Source organism: Parasteatoda tepidariorum, chromosome 6 (assembly GCF_982258835.1).
Source record: "Parasteatoda tepidariorum strain Cologne lab strain chromosome 6, Ptep-v5.0, whole genome shotgun sequence".
In the NCBI taxonomy this organism is placed as follows: domain Eukaryota; kingdom Metazoa; phylum Arthropoda; class Arachnida; order Araneae; family Theridiidae; genus Parasteatoda; species Parasteatoda tepidariorum.
In genome coordinates, this window is record NC_141760.1 from 87,801,504 (window position 1) to 87,814,278 (window position 12,775).

The 12,775-nt window shown below is 27.2% G+C and overlaps 1 protein-coding gene and 1 long non-coding RNA gene across 4 annotated transcripts in view; one reads left to right on the plus strand and one right to left on the minus strand.

Moving 5' to 3' along the window:
* Positions 1-12,480, plus strand: part of LOC107450354 (PTB domain-containing engulfment adapter protein 1) — a 49,751-nt gene extending 37,271 nt beyond the window's left edge. For all 3 annotated transcript variants that reach the window (XM_016066121.4, XM_071178413.2, XM_016066119.4), the window contains exons 9-12: positions 1,102-1,236; positions 3,227-3,353; positions 5,069-5,232; positions 9,666-12,480. In XM_016066121.4, the coding sequence (XP_015921607.2) occupies positions 1,102-1,236; positions 3,227-3,353; positions 5,069-5,232; positions 9,666-9,740 (501 nt within the window). In that variant the 3' untranslated portion in view covers positions 9,741-12,480. The remainder of the gene's footprint in view (positions 1-1,101; positions 1,237-3,226; positions 3,354-5,068; positions 5,233-9,665) is intronic.
* LOC122269062 (uncharacterized) overlaps positions 5,236-12,775 on the minus strand; it is a 104,323-nt gene continuing 96,783 nt past the window's right edge. The window contains exons 3-4 of the long non-coding RNA XR_006224952.3: positions 9,288-9,366; positions 5,236-7,171 (exon numbers count right to left, since the gene is read on the minus strand). This is a non-coding gene — a long non-coding RNA (uncharacterized LOC122269062). The remainder of the gene's footprint in view (positions 7,172-9,287; positions 9,367-12,775) is intronic.

A 12,775-nucleotide genomic window follows, 5' to 3' on the forward strand; every position in this document is an offset into this window, starting at 1 on the left:
GTAAGATATTCTACTATATTGCTTTTGATGCTAGCTTATAATAATTTGTATACTTTCGATGTTTTATTCTAACTTGTGTATACCTTGTAAATTGTTTGGAATTTCTCTATTTTCTCAAACCTCAGTTTTTTTCTTTCTTTTTTTTAAAAAAAATGAAAGAAAGTGTGTATTATTTTGATAGCTGAGATAATAAGTAGAAATGTTTCCAAAATTTTTTTTTTAATCTCTACTTGTTATTCTTTTCAAGTATAATTTTTTTTCAAAGTTAAGTAGAAAAAAATTAATAAAAGATTTATTTCTCTATCAACTCAAAATTTATTACTGTTTAAAAAATAAAAACTATATGCTCCCTTTTTAATAGCTCAGGTAATTAATAGAGATTATTCAAATTTTCACTAATTATATCTTACTTTCATCAGTTAGATAGCAAATATGTTTAAATTATCCAATCTGGGTTAAAACCAATTAAAAAAAAGAAAAAAGAAAACAGTCTGTTTTTTCTTCACGTTTTTAATTATTTAACTTATCATTTAAATAAATTTTTTCAATTTGAATATGTAAAGGGGTGAAAAAGATGAAGTTTTCTCATATTTTTATATAATTTTAATTTTTATTGCTAATATGAATCCATATTACTTTGAATAAACATAAATCTGCAGTTTTTAAGTGTTTATGTTACTTGCACTTTTACAAAAATATTGACATAAAATGAAAAAGACTATTGATAATCCCATGTTCTGTTAGTTTTAAAGTAAATAAATGAGTTGGAAAATATTTCGACTCCGGCACTTTCTTTTTGTTCAAATCTTTCTTGAAATTAGTTTATATAAATATATTTATATAATTAGTGAAATAAAGTTATAATTTCAAACCTCATTCTGGCAATCATGCTTTTAATTACAGCTGAATAAAACTTTACTTTCTAAAGCTCTTACACTAGAATTGAGTTTACAGCAAAAAACAATATTAAGAAATTTTTATTAACATCTACTTTTTATGTATTAAATATTTCTCAATATGAATTCAGAGTTATAAAATAATATACTTATTGTATGTGTTTTTTTAATCTTGCCTATTTCAATTGAGTTCTCACTTTTATAGCCACAAAACCTACTGAATTTGAATGGAGAAGCTGTTACTCGACATCAGTCGACAATTGAGCCTGGTCGTAACGCTGCTTTGCAGCAAAATGTGCGTAATGAAATAAAGTCTATGCCACCCACCTCTCCGTCCCAGGTACTTATCTAAAGTGATAGAATCATTCATTTATTTTTCATTATCTGTTGATGCTTTATTTACTCTAAAATCATTATATTCACTGGTAATTTTGTAGCATTGACGTGTTTTCATTAAATTTGTTAAACTGAAACATAATTATATAAGTTTGTGCCGTTTTGTACATAAAGTGTTTACTGTGGGTAAATAACATTAAATTATTTAAATATATATGAATATTGAGCTGCTTAAATATATACGAATTTTGACTGCTTTTAAAATCCATATTTTTTTCAATTAGCAATTGAAAAACAATGTAAGTGTTTCACAGTATTTCACAGATTTTGTGAAAAGTTATTTACTTTCGATTGCTAGTGCTATAAACTAAATTATAATTTCTGAAACTGATAAAACAAAATTTATTTTAAGAAAAAAATATTTTGCAATAGATAGCCTATCATATGAAAACACCAACTATATTAAAATTTCTATTTTGAATTTGTCATTTACATTAATTTTACTATTTCACAGCAGTTTGCACTAGTATAACAAATACAATAATTGTTTTTGAGTTAGAAATATTTTTCACCTTAGCTTTCAACAAATTCTTTTAATGTGTTACATCAATGCAAAGTGTGACTATTAAATAACAATATTTTTGCTATTAAACATATTTCAAATACAGAGATTTTTAGTTATTATCACCTTCAATATTTACTCATCCTGTATCTCTACTATACTCTATGCAAATTCTCAATTGTTTGAAGCAATGCTAGGAGTCAAATCTGTGAACTTTTTCATAATGTGTACAGATTTTACTTTTGCAGCTTTGATGGACTGAAATCTTGTTCCTTTTAGTGCACAGTTCACTATGGAAAGCAAATAAAACTCGCATAGGGCTAGTCTGTCGAATAAGGGGGAATGTCTAACTTTGGAATGTTCTACTGGGCTAGAAACGTCTCTTGACAGATAATCCAGAATTAGTTGGCATGTTGTCTTGGAGAACTTGTTACTTGTTTTCCTCATTGTTATGTAAAATTTAGTTCACATTCTTTGTCAACTCCTTTAATTTTGTGAATCACATGACTAGTTAACCATCAGTCGGAGTGAATGTGATTACCAACTTTTTCAATATTTTCATCTGTTTTTCCTTGAAAGGATGACCGTGAATAATTTTCGTCATTTACCAAGCTAACTTGAAACTGTTTATATCACTAAAAACTCGCAAACCTATAAACATTCATTGCCATACATTTTTTGATGTTTTAGAATTGCTTTTCCCATGTTTCATGTGAAATTTTAATACAAATGAAAGCCAACAACAGACTAAATTGTCTACACATATAGGTGGAGCACAATCGAAAAGGGTTTTCTACTACATAGCTATCTGTTGTTCACATTATGCACGTGCATAGTTCTTCTCTAGGGGCCCCCGGTCTCGTTATTTAAAAACCATACCTCATAAAACTCTTTTAAATAGGTTGTCAGCAATTTTATCTTGTGTAAGTTAAAGAAATTCTTCCAGACATTAAAGTTTGATCATTTTGTTGCCACTAAAACATCTTATTGCCTATAATCTCGTTATTTAAAAACCATACCTCATAAAACTCTTTTAAATAGGTTGTCAGCAATTTTATCTTGTGTAAGTTAAAGAAATTCTTCCAGACATTAAAGTTTGATCATTTTGTTGCCACTAAAACATCTTATTGCCTATAATCTATGTATCAAGTATTATCAAATCGTTATATAATTTTTTTTTTTTTTAAATAAAAATTTTCTGAACTTAAAATTATAGCATAGTTGTACAAAAGTCATTTTTCTCCACTTATCAAATACAACTTACTTGTTTGTTTTGTTAATTTATGTCTCTAAAATTTATTAGTTTTTCAAAATGATTATTAGTTTTGCATAATGATTTATAAATGAAAATATTAATTATGCTAGCATATTTGATGAATGGTTTAATATTTGTTGTTTATTTTATGACTAATTTAATCATTCTTCTGTTTAGGAGCTCTTTAATTTAGTTAGCTTTCCAATAGCTCCAGCAGTTGGAACTAAATTGGAAAATTTGGCATTAGATGAGTTTGAAGACTTTAATCCGAGAGAAGATAATGTAATCACAAATGGAAATAAAGGTTTGATTATAAACAAATCTATACATCTTAATATTATTAAGTTTCTAAAGCATTTTGATTTTAGTTAACATTGCTGTAACAAAAATATTATATTGCATTGCATCATTGAAAACCTTAGAAATTTTGTTTGTTAACGACTGTCTTTTTCTTTTCTTTCTTTAGAAAATGTCTAAATTGGTTAGCAAATAGTTTAGGCTTTACTAATTATTGCTTACATAATTCAGAATTGGAAATTAAATTATTCTGTTTGATAAATCAAAAGAATAATTTCTCTAGAGAAATATTTCAAAGATTTTTAATGAAAAGTAAATGTGCTGTATAAAAGTTTATTGTTCTTCTGAAAAGTTTATAGTTTCCTTGCTAATAATGTGCTAGGATGACTTAACCACAAAGAGTTAGACATTTTCTCCATATTTATTGAGAATTAGGTCTAGAGGTAATCTAAGTTGTATTTCTATTCCTCTCTTTGAACAACTGACCTGATTTTAAGTTTACGACTACCTATATTTAGCTTCGTAATTTTGAACCTAATGCAGAAAACAAAACAATTTCAGTCCTGAGTTAAACGATTTAATACATATTTTTTCCACTAGAATGGTTTATGTTTCTCATAGTTACTAAGCAAAAATAATTAGGTAGCCACTGACAATATTATTAAATTTAAAATTATTTTCTAATGATTGATTTTATGTATTCTCAAAATAAGTTATTTTATTCCTTTTAATTTTTCACATTTATAAAAAATGTCAATTGTTTTTCTTTCCTTATTTAAATATGTATATTCTGTGGTGGTGATATCTGAATAAAAAGCAGGATAATCTCAGATTAATAAGGCCTATTGGGACATGCACTGCATCATGGGAAGGTGTTTTTTTTTTTTTTTTTTTTTTTTTTTTTTGCCCTCTTGCTTTTTTTCCTGCCTGGGAGAGGCAGGTTAAAAAAGGTAAAAAAATAATATTTTACATTCAGCATTTCAGCTCATTTAAATGAGACCACAGTTGTGGCAATCATAATAGTAAAACTTTTTTTTTACTCTTTACATTACTTTAAGAATAATTTTCTTGCATTATGCTGATAATTTTTTCCACCAATTGTTCTATTTAAAAATCTCTGGTTAAAATGTTTATCAAACGGCCTTTATCTAGTTTAAGATAAATCATTATAGTAGCTGAAAAATTAAATTTTATGAATCTTTTTACTCAGTATAATTAAAATATCTAACCTAGTCCTTTGAATTTAATTTATAACCTGATTTATGTCTTTTTAAAAAAAATTTATCAAATGGCTTTTGTCTGGTTAAAGATAAATCATTATAGTAGCTCAAAAAGGAAATTTTGTGAATTTTTTTTACACAGTTTAGTGACAAGTATAATTAAAATGTCTAATCTAGTCCTTTGAATTTTATTAATAATCTGATTTAAGTCTTCCCTTTGTATTTCTACGAAATGAACATATCTTATTAGTTAGTATCTTTACTTCCTTCGAGCAAAAGGACTACTTACTCAAATTAATTTCTTTGCATTATGAAACATTCAAAATAATTTGCAAAAACTTAACATAACTTCTTTGAAGTAAAGAAGTTCTCACCAGCATTAATTTGTATATTTTACTGTGAATCTTAAAACTTTTAGTAGAGTTTTAAATAAGACTAAACATGCAGGGTAGTTCATACAGTGATGTATATTATGAACTAACTGAAGTTATTATTTTTCCAGTTAAAGCTAGCACAGACATATTTGGTGCTCCTCCTTTTAATCCCACCAAAAACTCCAATGCAGACCCATTTGGAATGGGTGATTTCAGTACCGTGCCATCGTCTCATGGCGTAGACTTAGAGAATGCCATTGGGGAACTTGATAAGAAAATATCAGAGATGAGAGTAAGTGTTATCCAATTTATTTTTACTTGTTAGCTGGTTAAGACAAAATATTTTGTCATACACAAACTGCTTTTGCAATGGGCATGACAACATTTTTAATCATGGACATTCCTTGAGGTGTGCTATTTCTTTTGAAAATCAGAGATATAGAGGGATACCAAAGTGAACTTTGACATTGCTGGTCTAGCTGCTACTTTATATTGACACCTTCTAGTGACTATATCGGAGAAATCAGTTTGCTTTGCTTAATCTAACAGTAACAGGCTTTCATACACTTCACTTTTTTGAATATAATGTAAGTTACCATAATAACAAACTATATCTCTGTGCTAGAAAAATCTAAAGTTCACAAATTTTATAGATGTTAAACCCTGTTTTGTTTTCAATTTTATGAAGTGGTATAATTTGTAAATTTAATTTTGAAAGAAATTTTAAGTGAAAATTTTTTTTTATAACCTCTTGAATGCTTATTAATCAAGATTTATGCATTTACAAAAAAAAATGTATCTATATATTGAAATAAAATAAACATTTTTGTAAGTAATTTAAGCTTTCCAAAACATTAAATTTCATATGCAGAATAATAAATTCAACACGGAACTAAATTTTTACACTACCACAATGTTAACACACACTATTTGTTAAAAGAGCAGAAATTTCATCAGTATAATTTTTATAACATCTTGTTCCTCTACTCTGATTTTTAAATAACTTAAAATTAATGTTAAATGTGTCAAACGCACTGATCTGTTCGCTTGTCAAGAGTAATGATTTTACTGTCCCAAATTGGTCAATTTCTATGTTAATATACAATGGTGTTCAAAATTAAAAGAAGTTTAATATTTTGTTAACTCCTGAAATAATTGAATGTAGCCATTTCATACAATGAATATATTCACTTTACTAAATGTGCAATGTGTTGCTATTCACTAAAATGAAATCATGGCTATCTGCATCTATATATGTGTAATCTGTGTGAAAGGCCTTTGCAGGAATTTTTTTTCTTTAGCAAAAAAAGGGGAAGTGGTAAGATCAAACCTTTAATGCACTTTTCACGCGATTGCGTTTGACTTCTTGCTAGTATTAAGGATGTGTTTATCCAGTTTTTCCAATTTAATAAAATTGCCTCTTCAAATTTCCAAGAAAAAAATATTCGTTTTTAATCTTTTTCCTATCTACGCAAACGCAATCTAAAATTACATTCATATTAAAATCGCACATTGCGATTTGTGTTTACATGATTTATATCAAATATTGTGTTTTATACGTGCATGATTTAAAAGCCACTATTTTGATTTGTGTTTAATTCACTTAAAAATTATACATCAGAATTTGTATTTAGGCGAAAGAGTAATAAAAAGAAGCATTGATGTTCATATTCACATATTTTAAATAAAATCCGGCACGGATATCTTAATCAAAACCTTGATAATATTCTGTGTATAAATTGCTTCATACATAAATTTTTTTTTGCTCGAACTTCATGTATTTTAAAAAGTGTACTTTGCGCTTAACATTTTTAGATATAGGTTTTTTACCAAACTCATCCCGGTATAAATCAATATAGAGTTCAATAAAACCTAACATTTTTTAAAACAATTTTTGGTAAAAGTACATGGTGATTAAAGGGTTGGAATTTGTTTCAAGAGTTAATCAATTGATTGTAGAAAGTTTTTTTTCTCCCCTAAAAACGTAAGCATATTGTTCCAAGATATCATTCCTATATCTTACACCAGTCAGAATGCCTCTTTTAAATATATGAAAGGATCTTCAGTCAATAATATACCTATTGCTGGAAGGTAATGGACCTCTATCATGTGAAAGTATGAGCCAGAGACATGCTACTTTTTTCTCTTATTTCCATCATTATGGCTATGGTGTTTCAATGGTCTTAGCAGACTTCATGTGAGTTAGGAGAAAAACAGCTGAAGATAGAAACCTAAAAATATGTGTAAAAACACTTTTTAAAAATTTAAGCAAGAAAAGTGTATGGAAGAAGCATTTATCCACAGAATGTAATCAAACGTTTAATGAAAAATTGATATTTGAAATGTAAAAAGTAATTTTTCTTTCGGGCATTAGATACAGATTAACCTTTTTTATTAAATTGGAAAAAAGGAAAAAGGTTCATTTCTGCATGTGTGAAATGACTTAATCATGAGAAAAAGTCCTCAAATATTTGCACATTACGTGGATACAAAAGATGCTTATTCCTTTTTGCTTACCAAACGTACTGTTCCGTACGGGCAAGCTGTTAATGTATAGTAATGACTCATATCAGTGTTTTATCAGTTTATTGTTTCTGTTGTCTGTATGAATAAAAGTTATTTTTCGGATGATTTCCTGTTATAATTTATTTTCAAGGATTATCTCAGTTCCTGTCCTACCTGGGGAGGAAGAAAAAAATCAAAAAACTGATCTGCTGAAATAACACTAGTATTGTTATTTGCCATTTTTATGCATGTTGCATATCATTTATTATCCTGGAGGACATCAATATTATTCCTGGTTTCAATGATGGCAACCCACAATACTGCCACAGAGTGAAACTACTGCTTTTCAGTATGAACAATCCTACTGAGATTGGGTCCCACGTTTTTTTAGGCAGTCAAGCATTCTTTTATTCAAAAACTACCACTCTGAAGATTTTTCATTATTGCACTGTTCAGCTGGAAAATTTGACTTGCATCACCAAATCTCTCTACAAAGATCAATAAATTGGCATATTTTGCTAATCGGAATGAAAAGAGAATAGGTAAAGTTTATCACTATAACTGCAGCAAATAATCAGTTTCCATTTTGCTGTATAATATAGAAGAAATCCTCTTTTTTAGTGTTTCAATAGCCCATAAAACTATTTGATCCATTCGTATGATAGCTTTATAGCTTAAGACACTGTTTAATGCATGTCACAAGCTGCTTTCACTATATGCAAAGGTAGAAGAGAAAATATTTCATTAAGGAACAGCTTCACTATGGTTTTAAACCTAGCTTGTCCTCATGCCACATACACTCTTGATAAAAAGATGTTACATAATTTGTGACCCTTGTCAGATTTTCCAACAAAACAATGCCTCAACTTTATGTTGAAAAATCTTTACGGTAGTTATTTTTCAATATTAATGTGCTTGTCATGAATATTCTCCCAACCTCAATCCCTAAGAGCGAGCTATCATAGAACTGTTTATATCAGAAAGGAGCTGTTTCAGTCTATGGCAGAATTTGAAGACTGCCATCATTGAAACTTGAGACAATATTGATGCTTGTACTCTATATGGTTTAGTAAATGATATGCAACATCTATTTCAGGTCATATGTAAATGTTGGCTATTAGCAGTAGTGGCTTTATTTTGTTTCCTCTTTTTACTTATTCGATTTCTTTTCTTACCCAGGGGGGACAGGAACTGAGTTACTCCTTTGAAAATGTTTTTCGATATAGATTTTCTTAATATCTATATTGGGTTCTCATTGATTTTCTTCGCATCCAGTAATGGGACAAAATCAAAGTGGCTTTATCTCATGAGACATGCTGTATTAATTTCAAAAAATTATGAATTACCTTTACTGTGATAAACATTATTAATAATTAATTAAACTTTCAATATTTTTTTCACTCTTAAACATAGTTAGGGAGTTTCGTCTGCTTTTAATGATGTCATTCCTAATTGCGAAACTTTATAGTTATGTACTAGTTAGCTTATTCCTCCATAAATTTGTTTTTATTCAAAATTTTTTATCTAGTCCATAAAAATTAACATATCAATTTTGTTATACTGCAATTCCACCATTTATAATCATTGAACTTAGTAAAGATTGATTGAATGTAGAGTTTAATGGCTCAAAATCCAAATGTGGACATGCTGCGCCAAAGAACTTAGTAAAGAAAATTTAGCAGTTTTAGGAATTTTATGAAAATAAATCAGTTATTTTGAACTTAACTCCAATTTTAGAAATTAAGTTTGTTTTTTTTTAACAAAAACTGGCACATAAAGTCTACAAATATGACATTCAGAAAATGGTGGACATTCAGAATCCTGTAACAAAATTCTATTTACCTGCTAAGCAGTAACTTGTATGAGCCATGCTATTCTTGTTTTTCGCTGTTAAAATTCTCCAAACCAGGTTTCCTGCACACTACAAAGGAAAAAGTTGCATATATTTTCTTTATTCTATTTCACATTTGGTTGTATCAAATTATATATTGAACTTTAAATATATATTACAAGTATAAAATTTCAAATAAGTTTAGTTGAAGTTTTAAAATTCATATTCAAACAATGTTGAATTCTCAGAACACAAAAACTCTTTTGACACTGACAAAGGTATTTAGTATTGTTAAAAAAATCATTTTCTTCTCTAATTCATTTATTTGTAACATTGTTCCTGCATTATTTTTTTTAACTTATTCGTTTTTTATCTATTTAAATTTTCAGGATGGTTTTTCACGGGGATTGTCATTTGGAAACGAAGACTTTTTTGATTCACATACTGCTGCAGAAACTCATTAAATTCTGTGTAAATGGACATTGTATTTTCTGGGCATCTCATATTTTAACACATAAAGCACAATTGAAGCTTAATTGCAGCACAGTAACTTGTAAAAATGTACATTACCAAATGGGACCATAAAGCTTCATGATTTAACAAGTTTCTACTTTTAAATTCACTCTAATTAGTTATCAGTATGTACAGTTTATAAACGTCAGAAGTTTGAATGTATTTTTAGGCCTATCCCAAGCAACAGATTTTAAAATTTTACCGTCCTTAACTAAGAAATCTTGAATTTTAGAGCTTAGTTATAGCTATAGCTTTTATTTTTTAAAAGTCTTGATAATGATTGTAGTGAGAATTTTACTTAGACTGTAATCTATTTAATTTAACCCTCTAAGCAATCTGTGACTGTGCAAAATTGTGATGAAATATCATTGGTACACTAATCACACTACTTTTCTATTAAATAGGATGGAAATGACTGGTTTTTGATGCAAAAAAGCCAGGGCAAATGCTCAGAGGGTTAAGTTGAATTATTTTTATTATAAACTGAGAGAAATATATCCCATACATGAATTTTAAGATAGGAATTCACTAATAGATTTTCTTACTCGATATATCTAGCAACTTAACAGTAAATGTAGCAACTTGCGTCAGTTTTTCTGCGCACAATATATACTCTAATGATCGCAATGTACTTTGTATCAAATATATAATTGGAACTCCCAAACTATTGATGATATTCAATCCTGTTATGAAACAACCTGTAAAGGGAAGGAAAAAAAATTATTTTACTAAGCTCCTCTAAATAATAATTAAATTTTATAATTATTTGAAACCTGTCACAAGAAACAAATGTAGACTAATTGATGCAGTGTTATTACAAATCATTACATTACATTTACATGTTACTATAATTTATAGTAGAAATAAATAATTTAATTGTAAATAAACTATATAGATTCTTTTTACTACATACAAAATTGTTTTGAGGATTATGATTTAGATTATATTGTATCATTGAAACAGTAATATTAAACTGAAACAAATGAAAATCAAAACAACTTTGTAAGATTCTATTAAGTGAAATTTTAAGAATTTATTTTATTTTAACAATGAAATTTAAAAATGTTGCCATTTACTTTATATTTATATAGAGATAAATGGTATGATATATTTTTTCTATTATTCTCATATATATTAGCTTATAATTTGAAGTTAAAAATAGACCAGCAAAAATTAACTGTCCTTAAAAATATGTGCCAAAAATTAATGAGTTCCTTAAACTTAAATTTGTTATTTAAATAAATTTAAAGTGTTTCAAATTCTAATTAAATTTGTAAATAATTTCAAATATCTTTTGTGTTTTTATTTTAAAACAAATGTTAGTGATACTAAGTGTTTTTATCAGAAAAATATAATTTTTGCATATTTTAGTGGGGAAGAATAATTGAACTTGTAATTTATTGATCCAATTTTCTGCCTCCCTTTCAGTAAATTGCAGTAATATTGATAAAATGTTTTGCAATACATAACCTTTCTTTAATCAGTTGTTGCTGTAGTGTAACATAGCTATTATACATATAAATTTTGTGTTTTATTTGTGTAAAAAAATTGCTTCAGATTAGTAAAAAAAAATTATTGACTAATAGTTTATATTAATTTATTTTGTGTTAGTGATTGTTAAATTTAAAAATTTGTATTGTTTCCTTTAAAATGGGAACTGTGTTTATTAGTTTTTATTGTAGAACCAATTAAACAACTACTGTTATGATGTTATGTAAATGATATTTTTGTTATACTTTTGTATATACATTAATTTTTTTATCCAGTTTGTGTAAAAATGTCACAAATTTATTGAAGACAAATGCAAATATATTATAGTTTAATTTTTTTTTAATTTCTAGAACATTGACCAGTTTTGATGAATTATTTTACACTATTTATTAATAAATAAACATGCGAAATGTCAAAAACCTTTGATTTAGTATGATAATCATAAAATTTTTACTGCTAAATAATTCAACTTTATTGTAATATGAATTAATCAAAAATGCCGACTGCCATTGTATATTGTTTTATACTGCACTTGAAAAATATCTAAGACAGTTAATATTATATTTTTTTTTCTTCAAATTAATGTATAGATTTTTTAAAGGGCTAAGCAAAATTAATTATATTCCTTAAATTACAAATGACTTTAAAATTGAAGCAAATGGCCTTGCAAAGAAATTGCCTTCTTCGGGCTTAAAACTACATTATGAAGAATGTAATCAATTTTTAATTAAATTCTATACAGGTTACACTTGTTGTTACGACTACTTGTCAAAGATAAAAATTACACTGAAAATTTAACAAGTATCTTAGTATGAATTTTATATTGCCATTTTATAGGTTTAGGTTAAGACAAAGAAATATATAATTTGTATATATAATATTCCAATCATAAGTACTGTGCCATTTATAAAAATGTCTGTGAGATATTTAACGATTTTTTAAAGAATAAAGTTGTGTAATGAAATTTTATAAATCTAATGTTTATGAAACTTGACATGAACTGTGTTTGTATACTCATACTTTTTGCAGTTAATTAAGGATATTGTTCTGAAAATTGGAAATTTACAAATTTATTGTTCCTATTCTTTTAATGAATCTCTGCTGCTTAAAAAAAATGTTCTGCTTTGTGAAATATGTTGAAAGATTAATTAATGTTTGGTTCTTCTGTTATCATTAATAAAACTTTTAAAAACCCAAAAAGTGTTGTACATGTGGACAGTTCTTCAGAATGTTTTTTTTCTTCCTTAATCAGTATTATATTTTAAAATAGTATCAGTTTATAAATTTTTAAATGGCAGGAAATTAACCTGTCATTGCCTTTGTTGTTTTGGGTATTATTTGGGTTAAATTTTTTTTTTTTTTTTTTTGGAGCTTGTGCAGTGAGGGGGGGGGAGATATCACTTTGAGTTACTCTAGTTCTGAAGCAGTCATTTTGTGATAAATGGTTGGAGGGCTTAACCACAAATATGGTAATTAACCAGTGCAGGCAATGTTT